Raw genomic sequence first — 17,223 nt, forward strand, 5'->3', positions numbered from 1 at the left:
CACCCACACACACACTCTCACACATCTTCATTTAGTCCTCAAAATTTGTAAGGTACATCCAATTCTCCCTATTTTCAGTTTAGGACCCGAGCCCGAGAGATTAATTCCCCAGTTACTGAGCTAACAAATAGTAGAACCTAAATTTTAACCAAGTAGTCTGGTTTGTCTGTGGTAACTGCACGTAAAGGAAATACAAATGATTTTACACCCCTAAAAGGGGTGTTAAAATGTTAATTTTCTATCCTCAATAAATACAATTAAGTATTTACAATTTTCATTGTCTCTCAGCTTACTGCCTATTTTAAGACTGAAAACAACCCAGCCAATTGCAGAGCCCAGGTTTTTCTCCCCAAGATGGGCCTTCAGATGCAACAGGGTGTGTTTCCCACCCCCAACTCTTGTGCCCTACTTAGTTCTAGAGAGAAACAGAATCACAACCTTCTGGTGTGTGGACCTCAGATCTTTTTTTTTCCAAGAGTTTATCTTTCCTAGTCAAGATAAACATCTGGAGGTAAATACAACCAGCCAGTTTATTGTGCACTAGCATACCCCCATCCACACTAATTTACATCACGCATGCAATTAATTACCTATCCACACTCATCTGACCGTAGCTACAGGCTAATTGAGATAGCAGTGGACGTGGTAGGATGAAGAAGTCTAAGCACCAACACTTTACTTCCACCATCTCTCCCTCCCAACCCAGCTAGTGTCTGAACAATTCTGATCATCCTTGTCACAATCCTACCTTTTACAGATCTCTCTCCCCAAAAGACAGGATGACCATAAAATAAATAAGGCTCTGAATTGTCCTGTTGCATTGGATATTCGTTCTTTACGGCTATAATGGAGCAGCAGCATCTGGAACCTTTTTACTGATCATGATAAAACCTGCTGATATACTCATTTTGCTGAACATAGCCTTCTGATGTAATCATTACTCTCCTAGAACCTCAGCATCGTAGTAAGGTAACCATGGCAACATACTCATTGATAGGGCAGGTTTTCCTAGACCAGCAAATTCTTGTAGGGCAAAAACGTAATTTACAAAGTTTAATTTCCAGAAATTAATTTGTGAATTAGATAGCTGAAGCTGGATTATTTTCCCTTAATACTGGTTAACACATACAATAAAAAGTAGTATAAAGTATGTATGCAATATTATTAGCCAAACAAAATACACAGAACAAGAAATTTTATTATCTCCAATGCTGGTGCATAACAAATAACAAGCTTAATTAGAGGAGGAGACAGAGGGAAACTTCAGATACCAAGGTAATTTCTGGGTAGGTTTAAAACCTTTAAAAGTTGATAGAATAACTGTTCATAAAGTCTTTTAGATATAGGGCTTTTACTTGACAACTTTTATTAACAGTTCTTACAATATGAAGTTCAACTAAAGTATTTCACCTGTCAAGTTAAAACAGCAAGCAAAACAAAATTTCTCTAGTATATAACAGCGTGAGCAATGGTTTCTTTGTACATTCACACACATTTAGTGTCTAGATTTCAAAGTTTTTAATTAAAGATGTCTTAATTTTTGACTTTTAAAATGGTTATGATAATGAATTTTCTTGATTTATAGATCACAGTGGCTTTATAAATGATCAAGATACATGTACAAACAAAATTTCAGACGCTCTTGGAAACACATCTTAAGATACAGAGCACACGTGATACATCTTTGAGTTTACTTATCCTTTTGGAATAATGAAGAATACTCCATTTATCTTACACTGAAAATTTAGCCTTTGATAACTATGGCTTGACTAGATCACAATATAGAATATCCCAAGTTTTCTTAAACTTTCAGTCCAAATAACTCAAAAGATATGTGTCCTAGTTGGATACATTTTTTCTCATTATATAATTAATATCAGTGGGCTCTTGTATTGGCAGTTTGTCTTGGTCATGACTTATTCTTGCAAAACCATCTTTACAGCAAACAAATATGAAAGATATTTTCCCCAATGCAAGGAAAATAATCTGGATCAATAACATAGTCAAAGCCATAGGTGTTTTAGGACATTCTTGATAAGAGATTTCAACGGTCTTAAAATCTTTTTTTCTTTTCTTTAATGATTCTCCTCCTTTTCACAACTGTGCAGTCACTGTCCTATTGTCTTCTATTCTGAAAAACAAATTTTTTTGAAGGTCAAGTTTTTCAATGGCACAAAACTATTTGGAATGAACCCAAAAGATAGCGGAAAGTTGGGTCCCTCCTCAAGTAGTTTCCTCCTCTTTTAACAGCATGTAACTACTCTCTATCAATAATCTCATCACAGCCGAGTTCTTCGGTCAGACGATTGACAACCATCAGTGAAAAAAGCTCTTCGATAAAAGCTAACTGATCAAACGGGGTCTTCTCATAATGCATCTGAAACCCGCCATCCAGGGCTGCTTCTCTTGTTCTCAGAAACATCTTGTCGGCTTCTTCAAGAGCGGCTGATACTCTGTAGCCGGCACCACTAAGCTGCTCCTCTTCGGGATAGTCGTAGTCGTCCTCCCAGTCATCAAATTCCTCGCCCTCGTCCTCGCTCTCGAAGTCTGCGCCCGCCACCTGGCCTGGCTGCTCCCCAGCGTTGGGCCCGTTAGCAAGGCTCCGTTTCCCCTCTGGCGCCGCCATTGGCTGGGCCGCCTCCTCCTCCATTGGGCCTTCCTCCTCGAGCAGTGGCGGGGCCCCGTTGCGGGAGGGACGCAGGGATAGCTCCCGGCTCCCGCTGCCTACCTCCATCTGCGGTAGGTCACCTTCGCCAGGCATCACATCCATTTGCAGGTCACTGCTCTCTTCATATAGCTCGGACAACTCGGCCATTTCCGACATTATGCAAACCGCTCAACCTCTCGGAAAAAGCTTCCAGCAAGATAGACGCTGCGCGGCCGTGCGTTTGTGCGCGTGCGCAGAGGCTGCGCGCTTGCGTAACCCCGCGCGCAGGCGTGGTCCTCAGGTACCGCCTCCTGCTTGGCGCGCCACTGTGGTTGGAGTAGCTCAATGTTTTTCCCGGGGTGTGGGCGTCGCTTTTTGAGCTACGTTTGCATCGATTCGAACTTCGTATCTAGGGACCCTGTAGGCAAGAGCGTAACAGTTTCTGTGTTACTTAACCCTGCTGCTGCTTGTGATGCAGCAAACTGGAAAATAACTTTACATGGCCTTCGTAACATTAGTGTTCCTCCCCTCCCTTCTTCCTCCTCCCCAGGGCAATTTATCTATGTGCTGATGACTTCTAAATGCACGTTTCCAAACCAGACAACATCCATAACCACAGATCAGCATATTAAGAACTATTCCATTCTGTCCTTTTAGTGTTGTCATTTAAAAAGTTAAATTCACAAACAATATATATATTGTACTTTTTTGTTTGTTTGTTATAGCGAAGAAATACTTAGTCCCATTTCTTTTCTCCGGGTAGGTATCTTTCCACTATTACCAATGCGGCGTGTATTCTTTAAATTCCTTTTATTTGCATTTACATGTATCATTATGTATTCATAGCAAAACACTATTTTGTGTGTTTTTTAAAAACATGTTTTACCTGTCTTCAACTTAAAAGCCTCAGCTTTTAAGTTGTATATACTTCTATGAATTATATGACTGTGTATACTTAAGGATTCAAGCACATTTCATTTATTCCGCATTTTATTTCTATTATTATAACATTGTAGTTATGTAGAATTATACAACTCACCATAATGTAGCATCAGTGGGAGCCCTGAGCTTGTTTACCTGCAACTAGATGGTCCCATCTGGGGGTGATGAGAAACAGTGACACCCAAGGTGTGTTCCTTATGTCCAGTGGATTCTGTAATCTCATTTTGGTTGCTGTTACTGCGGAAAATCCTGCCTCACAAAGATAGGATGTTGAAAATGAAAGGAGGCTTTTCAGTACTTTTGTGGCAATCTCAGGATATTCCGCCTTGACTTTAATCGAGAACATACGGAGATTTGAAGTTGTCTCAAACATACTTTTAAGGCCACCATCATTTGCAATATCAAGCAGTTGATCCTCTTCTAGCATGGACAAAGTGGATTCACCTGGCTTATTCACAAATGGGTCACAGATCCATTCTGTCTTTTGTGGATGGGAAGTGTGATGGTTAATACTGTGTGTCAACTTGATTGGATTGAAGGATACAATTATTTATCCTTGGTGTGTCTATGAGGGTGTTGCCAAAGGAGATTAACATTTGAGTCAGTGGACTGGGAAAGGCAGACCCACTCTTAATCTGGGTGGGCACAATCTAATCAGCTGCCAGCTTGGCTAGAATATAAGCAGGCAGAAAAATGTGAAAAAAGAGTGGCCTAGCCTCCCAGCCTAAATCTTTCTCCCGTGCTGGATGCTTCCTGCCCTCCAACATCGGACTCCAACCTCTTCAGTTTTAGAACTCGGACTGGCTCTCCTCACTCCTCAGTCTGCAGATGGCCTATTGTGGGACCTTGTGATAGTGTGAGTCAATACTTAATGAACTCCCCTTTACATATATATATGTGTATATATGTGTGTGTGTATATGTATATATGTGTGTGTGTATATATATATATATTCCATTAGTTCTGTCCTAGAGAACCCTAATACGGGAAGTAATGCTCAAAATCTTTGGAAAGCTGAGATAGGTGATCATGCACCAGCTGGGAGAAAGAAGACCCTGGCTCAGTCTCTTTCAAAATCTCTGCTAATGTTTGAAATGTCAGAAATCTCAGTGTTCATTTGTCACCCCCATGATTCCAGTGTAACTTTGAAAGCAGCCACTTTGCAAGTAAGCAAGTTTTGTGGTTAGCCACTAAGAATGATGCTCTCAGTGCAGACACATTTGATGAAGTGGTAGCCTTCAATAATTGCTTCTATTCTTTATGTTCACATTGTTTTCTTTTGAAAAACTGCAAAGGCTTAGTATTAATGCAGGGTGCTTGGTCTCCATGTGACAAAGCAGTTTAGAAGGCTTCATGGGTTTGTTACACAGCCACTTGCTACATATTATACAAAGTGAGCTTGGAGAATGTGAATCACCGGTTGTAATGAACTGGTATTTTAAGTAGGACTCTTGGTATTTTCTTTTAAATGCAGCTTTCTTTTTGTTGGCAGCCTTAAAGTCTTCTGCAGTCTCATCGTGGATCTTTCTCCCTTTTCAAAGAAGCTCTCCAGTGAAGTTTGTTTTTTACTCATTTTGGCTGGGGTTAGCTTATGGGCTTACCAAAACTGTGACTGAGAAAGTGCACGGTGCAGGAAAGAGGCATGGATGGAAGTGGTAAATAAGATAATGGGCGGTCCAGGCACAAACTAAAATCGTCAGATTCTGACTTAAAGCCTGCCATCAGCTGCAGCTGTACAAACTGAAGTACATCAACTCATTTGCCACTATTTAGCCTGCCACCAGATGCAGCTTAAGTGTCACTTGCTAGTTACTGATAGGGTTTTGATATGAGTCTGCAAGCAATTGATTTATTATGGTCTCTGTGCAGTCAAACCTCTCTGCTATTGTTAATCTGTATTTGCAGCCACTCCCCAGCGCTAGCATCACCACCTCAGCTCTACCTCAGATCATCAAGCATTAGATTCTCATAAGGAGCATGCAACACAGATCCCTCATATGCATAGTTCACAAAAGGGTTCATTCTCCTATGAGAATCTAATGTCACCGTTGATCTGACAGGAGGCAGAACTCAGACAGTAATGTGAGCAACAGGAAGCAGCAGTAAATACACATGAAGCTTCTGTCGCTCGCCCACTGCCCACCTCCTGCTGTGCAGCCCGGTTCCTAACAGGCCACCGACTGGTACTGGTCTGTGGCCAGGGGAGTTGGGAGCCTCTGTTCTAGTTCTCCTCACCATGGACACATAATTTCTGGCTGACTGCTGCTTGGTGTCACATTTATCATAGACTAAAAGTTCTTAAATACATGAGTCTATTTTTAGACTTTGAATTCTTGTGAAATTTCTACACTTCTATATCTTGCTGTTTGATCAGGAATATTTTGTCTTTGTTCTTTAAAAAATTGCCTTAACTCTTCTTGCTCATTTATTCTTTCATGTGAATTTAGGGGCATCTTGAATATGATATTATAATATTTCTTATCTGGTAAGGGAATTCTTATGCATTTGTTCTTTTAAAATTTGCTTTAGCTCTCTTGCACATTTATTCTTCCATGTGAATTTTAGAAGCATTTTTATTGGAATTGCATGGAATTTATAAATTAATCTGGGGTAGGATTGACAGCTTTGTCATACCATCTTCTCATCCGTGAAAGTGATATATATCTTTCTATTTGTTCAGGTCTTATTTATACTCTTCAATGAAGTTTTCCAAAAAGCATTACATGATCCTTATTAGTTTTATACTAAAGTACTCTTACAAAGTGTACCTTTCTCCCCAAATACAGTGTCTAATTGGCTTTTTTTTTTTTTTTGGAGACAGAGTCTCTCTTTGTTGCCCAGGCTGGAGTGCTGTGGTGTGATCTCGGCTCACTGCAAGCTCCACCTCCCAGGTTCACGCCATTCTTCTGCTTCAGCCTCCCAAGTAGCTGGGACTACGGGCGCCCACCACCATGGCCAGCTAATATTTTGTATTTTTAGTAGAGATGGGGTTTCACCACGTTAGCCAGGATGGTCTCGATCTCCTGACCTCATGATCTGCCCGCCTCGGCCTCCCAAAGTACTGGGATTACAGGCGTGAGCCACCGTGCCCGGCCGACTATTGTTGATCTATGGGAATGACATTGATCTTTGTATATTGACTTTGTTTTTACTGAAATATAAATGTAGACAAGTACACAAGTCCATAATAATTATCACAAAATGAACAGTTGTATAACCAATACTCAGATCAAGAAACTCCAGCACCCCAGAAAACCGTTTGCCGCTTCTTCCTGTGCTCCAGAAATAACCACTATTCTGATTTCAAATACCATAATTTTGCCTAGTTTTGAACTTCATATAAATTAAGCCATGCAGTATATATTCTTTGTATTAGGCTTCTTTTGCTCAACAAACATGTTGTTGCTATATAGTATGCCACCATTTGAATATTACAATAGTCATCATTGGGATTGTTTCCAATTTAGGGCTGTTATGAACAGGGCAGTTATTATCTTCTTTGAGAATATTTTTTGTTGCACATATTTACACAATTGTGTTGGATATACATGTAGGAATAGAACTGCTTGGTCATCTTATGTAATCAGCTTTGGTAGATTCTGTCACACAATTCTGAAAACAGGATTAGGTCAATAGGTGCATAGTTGGTGTTTTAATAAACCTTCAAAATGGCATGACAAATATGGCTCTGCCAATGGTCATTACACTGTGGTTTCCAAACAAGCAATCCTAGACTCTCAAATAAAAGACAGTCTTCTTAGCTGATTAATGCAGTTTACTTGGCGATTCTTACTCATATTAGAAGTCTTAATGTTAGTGCCTTACTCAGGATGCATTTAGTAGTGAATGACTGAAATCAAATTCAAACTAACTTTTGCAAAAATAAACAAAAATATAAAAGGACAGGGTGAAATATATTGATTAAAGTGATGGAACAAATGTTACCAGCAGACCTCTTTCCTATTTTAGTTCTCCGTTCTGATTTTGATCAGAAGAAAACTTCATATTCCAGCAGACTTTTCTCACATGGCAGCATAATATGGCCCCGGAAGCTTTGGGCTTACATAGTTTTAATGGCAGAGAGAGAGGCTTTCTCTCCTATTATTCATTTCAATTCTTCTCAAAAGACATTGATTGGCTCTGCTGTATCCAGAGAGATGGTATTTTCTGATTGGCTAGCCCTAGATGATGTTCCACCTGGGTGGGCAAGGGCAGTGAGATGGGCATCACAAAATCACCAGAATCTCGTGGTTTAAATGAGATTATTATAGAGCGTAGGTGGGGTGGTTTCCAAAGGGATGCTGATCAGGTAAAAACAAAACAAACAAATGTATGTCTATTACTGTTACACTGTATGTAACTAGAAATAATGATTACTTTATATTAGCATACATGTTTATGTTTTTCAGATTATTGCAAATCATCATATGCAGTCTATTTCATTTGCCTCTGGAGGGGATCCTGTAAGTATTGATTCACAAAAGTTCTTTTTATGAGTTAAAATAACTTCTTGATGTTTGGGGCTGGATGATAAAAAAAATAAAATAACTTTTACATAAACCATATTAGCCACTACATGTCTTTTCCTAACATACTATTACAGTCTGTGAATAGCTACATGTAGCAGATAATAAAAAATTTACCTTGGGCAAAATATTTTCTATCATTACATTTTAAAATATTTGGATTAGTAGATGAAACTAATAGTGCTCCATTATGTTATTAGCCATGGAGTTATCATCTAATAAGCTTCTTGTTGATAATGTCTAGGTCATGAAAAGCAAGTATGTCACCCATGTGTTGCTCAATCCTTCCTTAGAATTTCTTCTCAACAGAGTTTCTGGCACACTTTACTAATCAACTGGACTTGGTATATCAACCAAGTCAACTAAGTCTAATCTGGGATGAGCAACCAGGTTTGCAGGAGCTCATGGAGGAAATGCTGAGCTGGGGAGAGAGAACTTGTAGTTCTTCTCTACTAAGGAGAGGTCGTGTGGTACTCATTTCCTGGAAATTGTACAGGATTTCTCCAAGCCTACTTTGCAGAATGGAGTGTCATTCCTTGACTCCCTACTGCACCATTTCTGGACCAGAGCAAAAGGAAAGGGGCTTTGAAGCCAGGGAGCCTGCAACTGAGCAAGAAGCAAATCTGTTTAAACTGAGGGAGTAGAAGAATGCTTTTGCCACTCTGTGACATTATCGGTCTTTTTATTGTACTCTTTCCTCTTCTAACCTTCTATATGTTTTGAGGAAAGGTTAGAAGAAGACAGAGTACAACTTTCATAGTGGTTAAACATCAGTAATGTCAAGAAAACAGGGGGAACATACACAGACCTTGTTCTTAGAATGTATTACCTTCTTTTCTGCAAAGCATTTCTTTTAAAAAAATTATATCCTTCAGGAACGACCCAGTAAAATTCAGTTTAGCAATTGATTGTTTTCTATCCACCACATTTAGTTTTCACTTCTAATTGAGGAATAAAACGTAGAGTCATCAATAATAGGACGACAACCTAGAAACCCAAGAAAGATATAGAAGATGCTAAAAACTAAATCTGGCAGCTGATATCATGGTAGTTTTAATTTGTTTTAAATTTTTGCTAAATATTCAATGGGGGAGAAATAATTGTATATCACAAAAGGAAGTAAAGTTCTGAAGTTACTCTGTAATCATTGCTTCATTTACTGGCATCTAAAGTATTTAAGCAGGTTCTTCCACTTGGGTGTTGGTGTAACTTACCTGTGTATAAAATATGTAGCTAAATGCTATTTAAATTAGCCAATTCTTAAAAACACTTCAATAATTACTTGTCTTCACATTGGCTACCAATGACCCAAAGTATTTAAGCATGTCAAACCAAGACATGCTTTTTTTTTTGTAATCTCACTCTTGTCACTCAGGCTGGAGTGCAGTGGCATGATCTTGGCTCACGAAGCACATGGAAGAAAAGCAGCCTTCACAGGATTTCAAACCCTTGTTTTCTAATTAATGGATATTCAGTTTCCCCTTTAGGCGTTACTACTTCCTCATCTTTTAGCCTGGGGTGTAGTTATTTTCAAATAACTATTATATATTAGTTCCATGATGCTGCCATTTTTAAAAGTAAACCAAATGTTAAGAGTTCTACCTTTTCCCCAAGAAATTCCACAGATGCCTAATTGTGAATTCCCACTAGCAAACAAGGGACATACAAGGTGTCAGGTGCTTAGCAGCTGCTATTTGAACCCAAGAGCCTATCTGGCCTCTTTTCCATCCAGCCTTGTAATCTGGCCTCATTAGGAACACCAAGGATCGTGGCTGGCAGAGAGGGTCAACTGAATCCGGGCTGAAAAATACCAGCACTTTCTCATCTTCCTAGCTCAATCATCCATGAAGGAATTCAAATACTTTTCTTAAGAGATTTAAAGTAGTGTTTATACGTGTAGTATGAAAAATAATTATTGGTGTTTGCCCTAAATTTCTCCAGGGTTGTCATCATGTTAGAATTGGTGTGCAAACAGTCATTTACCCAAGGCATGCCCTGAATGATTTCTATTATTGTTCTCCAGAATCTTAAATTTTTTCATACTCTCTTCACGTGCCTTTAGTTCTTTAAATTGACCAAAGCACCGTTCCTATCAAAAACAAACAGTAAATGATTTGTGGCCACTATGGGGAAAGTTTGTACCTGCTGCATTGAGAGCACATGTGTGCTCTCTGAAGCTGGTGAGAAAGCCTATTGATTCAAATTTAAAATAGAAATCTGGCAGCAGTGCCATGGCTTAGTTGGTTAAAGCACCTGTCTAGTAAAATAGAAGTCTGGAGCCACCCTAAGCACTGGCATTAGAAATCATCTCTATGAAGTTTTACCATCAGGTCAAGGAGGCAGTGTGATGTACTGCCAGGCTTTGGAGTCAAGTAGACTTGACTTATTTAAATTCCCTAAACTCCAGAGTCCTCATATGTAAATGGAGGATAATCCCTATTGCCTGACAGTGTTGTGGGAATTAAGTGAAATGATGCGTGGTTAGTGTTAGCACAGTGCCTGGCACACAGTCACAAGAAGTAACTACTACCACTATTGCTCACACATGCCCATATTTGTTTTAGGATACTAACTGAGATAGTTTACAGCTTTAGGGCGAACTACATACAAGGGTTGGAAGCTGACTTAAAAGTTCCTGTGGTCCAACATAGTAATCTTTCTCCAAGATTTCCTCCAAAATTTCAGAAATAATGAATAGTCTTCTCATCTCTTGGCCTTTGCTCACCCTCATTTTTACTCTCTTTGCAAAAACAGTTAACTTGTTTTCCATCCGTCAGCCCTGAAAACAGTTGTTGGTAATGTCTCTATGGCTATATATACTTTCTCCACTTAAAAAATGCATTGTGAATATGTCAAAAATTAAATACATTTAAACATATTTTCCCCTGCTATTTGTGCTTTACTTTTAGCATTCTGTAAACTCTCCCAAATGTTTACAGCTACAGAATTTTAGAACTATACCAGTGTTGGAGGCTGTTTTGAAGATGAGGAAACTGAGGTCTGGAGAGGTCTCACAGCCTCTTTCCCATAATTGGACCTACCAGACAGCATGACTGGCATCACACCACCTCTTCACTTGAATAAGAGTGGCAAAGTCCCCGGCAATTGTGGTTTTCCTTCTAAATTCATATAAAACAAAGCCCATAGATATGGCGTTATTTATTTAGCGGATATTTAAAACCTTTTTTCTTTTTGCATAAGAGAAATTTACTTAGGTATGTGTTATTATTTTTTTTAATGGCCCAAGATGAGTTATGCTGACCCTGAGATCCGCTTCCTGTGTGATTCACTGTGGGTTATTAAGTGATTGTCCTTGAGGGTATTACAAACATGGGCTTTTATTTCCTGCCAGTTGATTGCATCTTCCCTCTAGAGAGTCATACTTGTGATCTGCAAATGGCATTGTGTGTATTTTTTCCCGAGAACTTAGATAACAAAAAGCATCTTTAATTATTAAAACCTTATCATTCATCAGCTTATTGTTTTCGATAAAGACTGAGATTACCAAGTGGCATTTTGTTTGTTTGTTTTTACAAAGTCAGCAGTGCATGTCTTTTTGAACTTCTTAAGTTTTTCAGGGGTTCTCTTTTTTAAAAAAATGATTTTTCTTTTCTGTATATTGATCACATAAATTCATTGTGTTTTCACTTTATCATCCCTTAAGTTAACTTGCACTGCATACGAGGAAGCTAACAACCACAAAATCCAGCACGTCTCTTTAGTCAACTTACTTTCTGATATATGTGGTATATGTTTGGACAACAGGAAATCATGATGCCCTATCTTAGTTTATGTCACCTTTGTGATTGCATAATCCCTGATACTTCAACTTTCAATCTAGGATAGCATCATAGTCCCTAGCCATTTTTAAAGAATATGTCCTAACATATTCCCTATCTGCTTTCTATTTTATTCTTAATGACAGTCTGCCTCTAAATTTTTAATTTTCCGATTATTTCCCCAATGGACAGAGAACATGGACTCCATAATTGTTAAACTATATAGTGTATATTTGTTTATGTTTCCTTTTACAATGCTTTTCTTGTCTCTTTAAATAAAAACATTTGTATTTAAGTCCTTGCCTCAGTATCATTTCCGAAATATATGTTTCTTTCAACAGTGCAGTTCATCCATTTTAAATACAGTCATTTTCCCTTTTTTATAGGATACTACAGACTATGTTGCCTACGTAGCTAAAGATCCAGTTAATCAACGAGGTATGGAAAGCAACTTACAGATTTTTTAAAGAGCTGGTATATACCAACTCTAAAAAGTAACCAACAATTATTTTCAATGTACAGAGTGATGAGTATCACCAGGGTGCTATGTTGGATTCTAGAAATATTATGCAAATTTGAGTTGGAAATAAATCACCCTGTTAGCACAGCAAAGTAGAAAAACTATATAGATGAAATTTAAATCATTTTAAAGATCCACAAACCAAAGGCTTAGCTGTTTGTGTACTCAAAGGAGAAGCTATTGCGGTTATGGTAGATGGGGCTGGCTGTCTGTGTACTTGCTGTTCAAGAGCCTGTAGTATCTCTTTGAATGCTTGACTTCACCATTTGGATTTCTGCTTAAATGCCTCTTTTTCAGAGACCTTCTTTGATAGCACCTCCTGTCTCCAGTAGCATATCCTACCTTGCTGCATCACAATACTTATTTCTCTTTTCATTAACACTCCACATTTCTATTATAGGTTAGTGCAAAAGTAATCGCAGTTTGCCATTACTTTTAATGGCAAAAACTGCGATTACTTTTGCACCAACCTAATATTTTATTTACTCACATATTGCACTTGTTTGTATGTTTAATGTGTCCTTTCTCCTAGGCTAAAATCTTTATGAGGGCAGGAACCTGTTTCTCTTACTCGCTGTTGTTCCCTAGCACTCATCACGATGCCTAGCATATAGGTGATACTGAAAAACTACTTTATTGAATGACTGAGTGAATGGAAGAGTGATTTGATGGGAATTCTTGTTTCAGGATTTAGCAAGGTCACATGGTTAGTATTGCTTCTCATCCCTAAGGCTGGGACATTCAGACTCCTCTTAGGTAGAAGTGTTAAGTTGGTTCTCCTCCTTAACTAGAACATATTAGTTAGGCCACATCCTCTGCTGTCCCAGGGATGGAGTTTGCCCCCAAACATTTATTAAGTGGACATGGAGTAGGACTTGAAAATTTAGAGAGCTATGAGACACCGAGGTGGAAATACACATGGCATGCTGGGGAGTAAATAAATAGAACCCCCTGGACCTCACAATGTAAAAGTCTAAAAGGCATCTATAGGACAGATACAAGAGAGCTAATAAGTAGGGACTTAATCCCATGGACAGATGGGTGGAGAGTACTGTTTACAAAGTAGAGTTTAGACAGATTGGTTTGGCAGCAGGATGTAGTAGATGGATTTGGGGAGAAACTTAAGGCAGGGATATCCATTTGGAAGATATTGTGATGGTCAGAAATGAAATTATGAAGCCCAGCTGCTGGCACAGAGCCTGGCACGCAGTAGATCATCAGCAAATGTTTGCCAAAAGAATGTGGCAGCAAAAAGATGAAAAGGAAGGAACGGAGGATAAACACTATAAAATACTCCACTAAAACTGACCCACTCTAAACTAAATAAGAAGAATGAATCATGGTCAAAGAGTGAGCAAGAGAGACAGGAACTAGTGAATGGGACAGTGGGGATATAGGAACAGGGCGCAACAAAGGATACCAGAAAAGGGCAACTTCTTCTAATCCTTGCCTGAACTTCCCTAAATGATAACTGCTTGCTATTTCTGGGAAGGCCTCTGAACAACAACACTTTTTGTCTTAACATGGAAATGACAGGGTGAAAGGAAGAAAAAAATGCATCGGGAAATCTAGATGTTTAGTAACTTTGCCATCAGTCTTGGAATATCTCTGGGCATGTCATTGCTCTTAAGTAAATGATGGTGAAGAGTTCAAAGATTAATGTATGTCGTTGCTAAGGGTGATGGCCAAGAAAGATCCACATGCTTGCAAAGCTCTCCCTTTGCTTAAGTGAAACAAGAGAGGCAGATAAAATTATGATGCAGCATATTCACTTTGAAAGCTCCTGTTCTGGTGCCTGAGTCATTTGTCAGAGCGAGCTGCTTGAAGACGACCCCTGGGGATCCTGGCATGGGGATTTTGAGAATCCCCATTCGTGAGAACTGTTGAGCGAGGTCCTGGCTGGGAGGTGAAGGATAGAAGCGGTCCAAATCAAGGTTTCAGTTTTTTCTTTCTTTAGCCATCAGCCTGTGTATAGGGAATAAGATTGATGCTGGAGTCAAAAAGACTGGGTTGGAATCATAATTATTTCATCATCTCACTGTATGAAGTTAGGCAGATTGTTTCACAACCTCAAACCTGGATTTCCTTATCTTTTAAGTGGGAATAATAACATCTACATAACACGTGGAAAGCATAGTTTTCTTTCCTCCCTCATTACATCTTTCTTTCCTGTAGGAAAATGGGTGTGTCCAAGAAGATAACTTAGAAACATAGGGTAGCTTTCTTGGTTTTAAAAGTTAATATGTCTCTATCACTTATTCCTCCTTTTTTGGTCTCCTCGTCCTCTCTCATATAGGTTGGCTATAAAAATCTCTGTGAGAAGACACTGTGTTCGCAACATACCTCGTGCTTGCACACACTCCTGTAGTACTAAATCTTTTCCCCCAACCTGAGCCCTTGGACTAACAGTACCTGCAAAGAGGTGATGACACAGCTTTTGAATACACAAATAATTATTAATGAATATGGAAGGAAAATCCCTCCATGGTATATCATTTAGTAGGAGGGAGAAACATAACCCATAAGATTCGCATAGAGAAAGAGAGATGCCTAGAGAACAGTGCCTGAAACATAGCAGATGCTTGGGATTTGTGGAGGTAAGTGGAAAAAAGACACAGGTGAAAGAGCAGTGTAATGAGAGCTTACAGCCAAGTGTTTGCAGGGTGTGTGAATGTGTGTGTAAAGGCGGGGTTGCAGAGGAAGGAAAGAGTGGAAGTAGGGGTCCCACAGCTGAAAAGTTAGACCAGAGACAGATTGTGGGGGGCTTTGAATACTGGCCAGGAGGTCACTGGAGCCATCAAATATTTTGAGCTTTAAAAAAATTATTATGGGTTCTGCTATTCTGAAATTACTAAATGATCATTTTTCTGGCAGTTGTGTCTTTAAAAGTGGTATTGGAGGCCAGGCACGGTGGCTCACGCCTGTAATCCCAGCACTTTGGGAGGCCGAGGCAGGCGGATCATGAGATCAGGAGATTGAGACCATCCTGGCTAATATGGTGAAATCCCGTCTCTACTAAAAAAAACCCAACAAATTAGCCAGGTGAGGTGGTGGGCGCCTGTAGTCCCAGCTACTCAGGAGGCTGAGGCAGGAGAATGTTGGGAACCCAGGAGGCGGAGCTTGCAATGAGCTGAGATCGCCCCACTGCACTCCAGCCTGGGCGACAGAGAGCGAGACTCCGAGACTCCATCTCAAAAACAAAACAAAACAAAAATGGTATTGGAAAGCAGAAAAGCCATCTGGAATTATAGAGTTCAGTTTAGAGGACATCTCATTAGTCCCGGGCAGTGTGTAATGTTCTAAATGGCACTGGAGGAGGAAAGAACAGTTTGGATCAAATTTGTGAACTAATAGTACTTGATGACTATTTAGATATTTAAATTGATGAAGAAATAGGAATCAGATGTTCCCGAGGATTTAATGAGATATCGTATGCAATGCAAATATCTCAATACCTGGCTTATAGCACCTAAGCAATAAATGGTAGCTATTATTACTATTCTGTGTGATATGGAGTGGTGTTGCCACTGAAGAAACAGGGATTCTTATAAATAGAAAAAACAAATAATCTAGTAAAAAATTAGGCAAAGAAAAATGGCCACCATTTATTTCATGCTCACTATGTGCCAGGCATTTTCAGTACTCTGTCTGCATTATCTCATTTTATCCTCACAGCAGCCCTAGGGAGTATGTAAACATATCATTCCTTTTTTTATAGGAGAAAACAGTGGAGGTGAGAAAAATAAGGCAGTTTTCCTAAGTTTACCCGGCCAATAAGTGGATGGACAGATTCCATGTCCTGAGCACACAAAAGAACATGACAAGGCACCAAGAAACATTTGAAAAATAAAAAAGTTTAGCCTCACTAGCAATCAAAGACACACAAATTATAATTAGACACCATATTTCATCTCCAAATTTCAAACATTGAAAAAAGATAAGATGTGGTTTAGAGTAGTAGTTATTCTTGAACACTGCTGATAAAGAGTTTAGATTCAAACATTTTAAACAGCAATTTGATGATTTGCATCAAAAGTCTTAAAAATGTAAATGCCTTTGAACCAGCAGTTTTACTTCTGAGGAAATAATTAGGATATGTACAAAGATTAAGCAATATAGATCATTTTTGTATATTATTGATATCATAAGACAAAATTAATTTAGTATTCATGAGTAGCAAATTAAATGAATTCATAGAATGTACTATGATGCAGCAATTAAAGCTAGTAATAGAAAAATAAGTAATTATATAGGGAAAATATTCACAATGCTGTTAATACAAAAAACATATTATGAAGATTGTGTGTAGTATAATCCCAGGTGACTTTTCTGGGTAGATACACATTATAAAAAGATGAGAAAGACATATTCCAAAATGTTCCTAGTGGTTATTGAGATAACTACTGGATAGTGAAATTTTCTGTAATTTTATTTCTTCTTGGGGCCTTTTGTTTTCTAAAACTTACAGTGAATATTTATTACATTTATAAAAGAAAAAATATCCTAAACCCTTGAATAAATGTTTTAAAATAGTGAAATCAGAAAGATGATGTTATAAAATTAACTAGCAAGTTTGGTTCATCCAGGATAAAATGGCAGATAAGAGAAGCCCAGAGAGTAGGTCTAGGGCTAGGGGTGGGACTGGGGTTGGGGTTGGCAGGGAGGGGAGGGAGGCAGGGCAGGCCAGCAGGTTCAGAAAAAACTACAACTTCTTAGCAGAACCCAGAAAGAAGAGGGCTAAGGATATCAGGGAATGGGAGAAGCCACAGGAGACAGTAATTTGCCTAAGGAGTTGTCAGGTGAGGGGAG

The 17,223-nt window shown here is 38.9% G+C and overlaps 2 protein-coding genes across 3 annotated transcripts in view; one reads left to right on the forward strand and one right to left on the reverse strand.

The window, feature by feature from the left end:
• SHC4 (SHC adaptor protein 4) overlaps positions 1 to 17,223 on the forward strand; it is a 156,314-nt gene that overhangs the window by 97,171 nt on the left and 41,920 nt on the right. For both annotated transcript variants that reach the window (XM_017872772.1, XM_017872771.1), the window contains 2 exons: positions 7,999 to 8,052; positions 12,281 to 12,332. In XM_017872772.1, coding sequence (XP_017728261.1) covers positions 7,999 to 8,052; positions 12,281 to 12,332 — 106 coding nt within the window. The remainder of the gene's footprint in view (positions 1 to 7,998; positions 8,053 to 12,280; positions 12,333 to 17,223) is intronic.
• Positions 1,179 to 2,915, reverse strand: EID1 (EP300 interacting inhibitor of differentiation 1). The gene has a single exon (XM_017872773.1). It carries the CDS (start codon positions 2,822 to 2,824, stop codon positions 2,258 to 2,260), a length of 567 nt encoding a protein of 188 aa, XP_017728262.1. The 5' UTR covers positions 2,825 to 2,915; the 3' UTR covers positions 1,179 to 2,257.

This window comes from Rhinopithecus bieti, unplaced genomic scaffold (assembly GCF_001698545.2).
Source record: "Rhinopithecus bieti isolate Rb0 unplaced genomic scaffold, ASM169854v2 scaffold_6945, whole genome shotgun sequence".
NCBI classification, from domain to species: domain Eukaryota; kingdom Metazoa; phylum Chordata; class Mammalia; order Primates; family Cercopithecidae; genus Rhinopithecus; species Rhinopithecus bieti.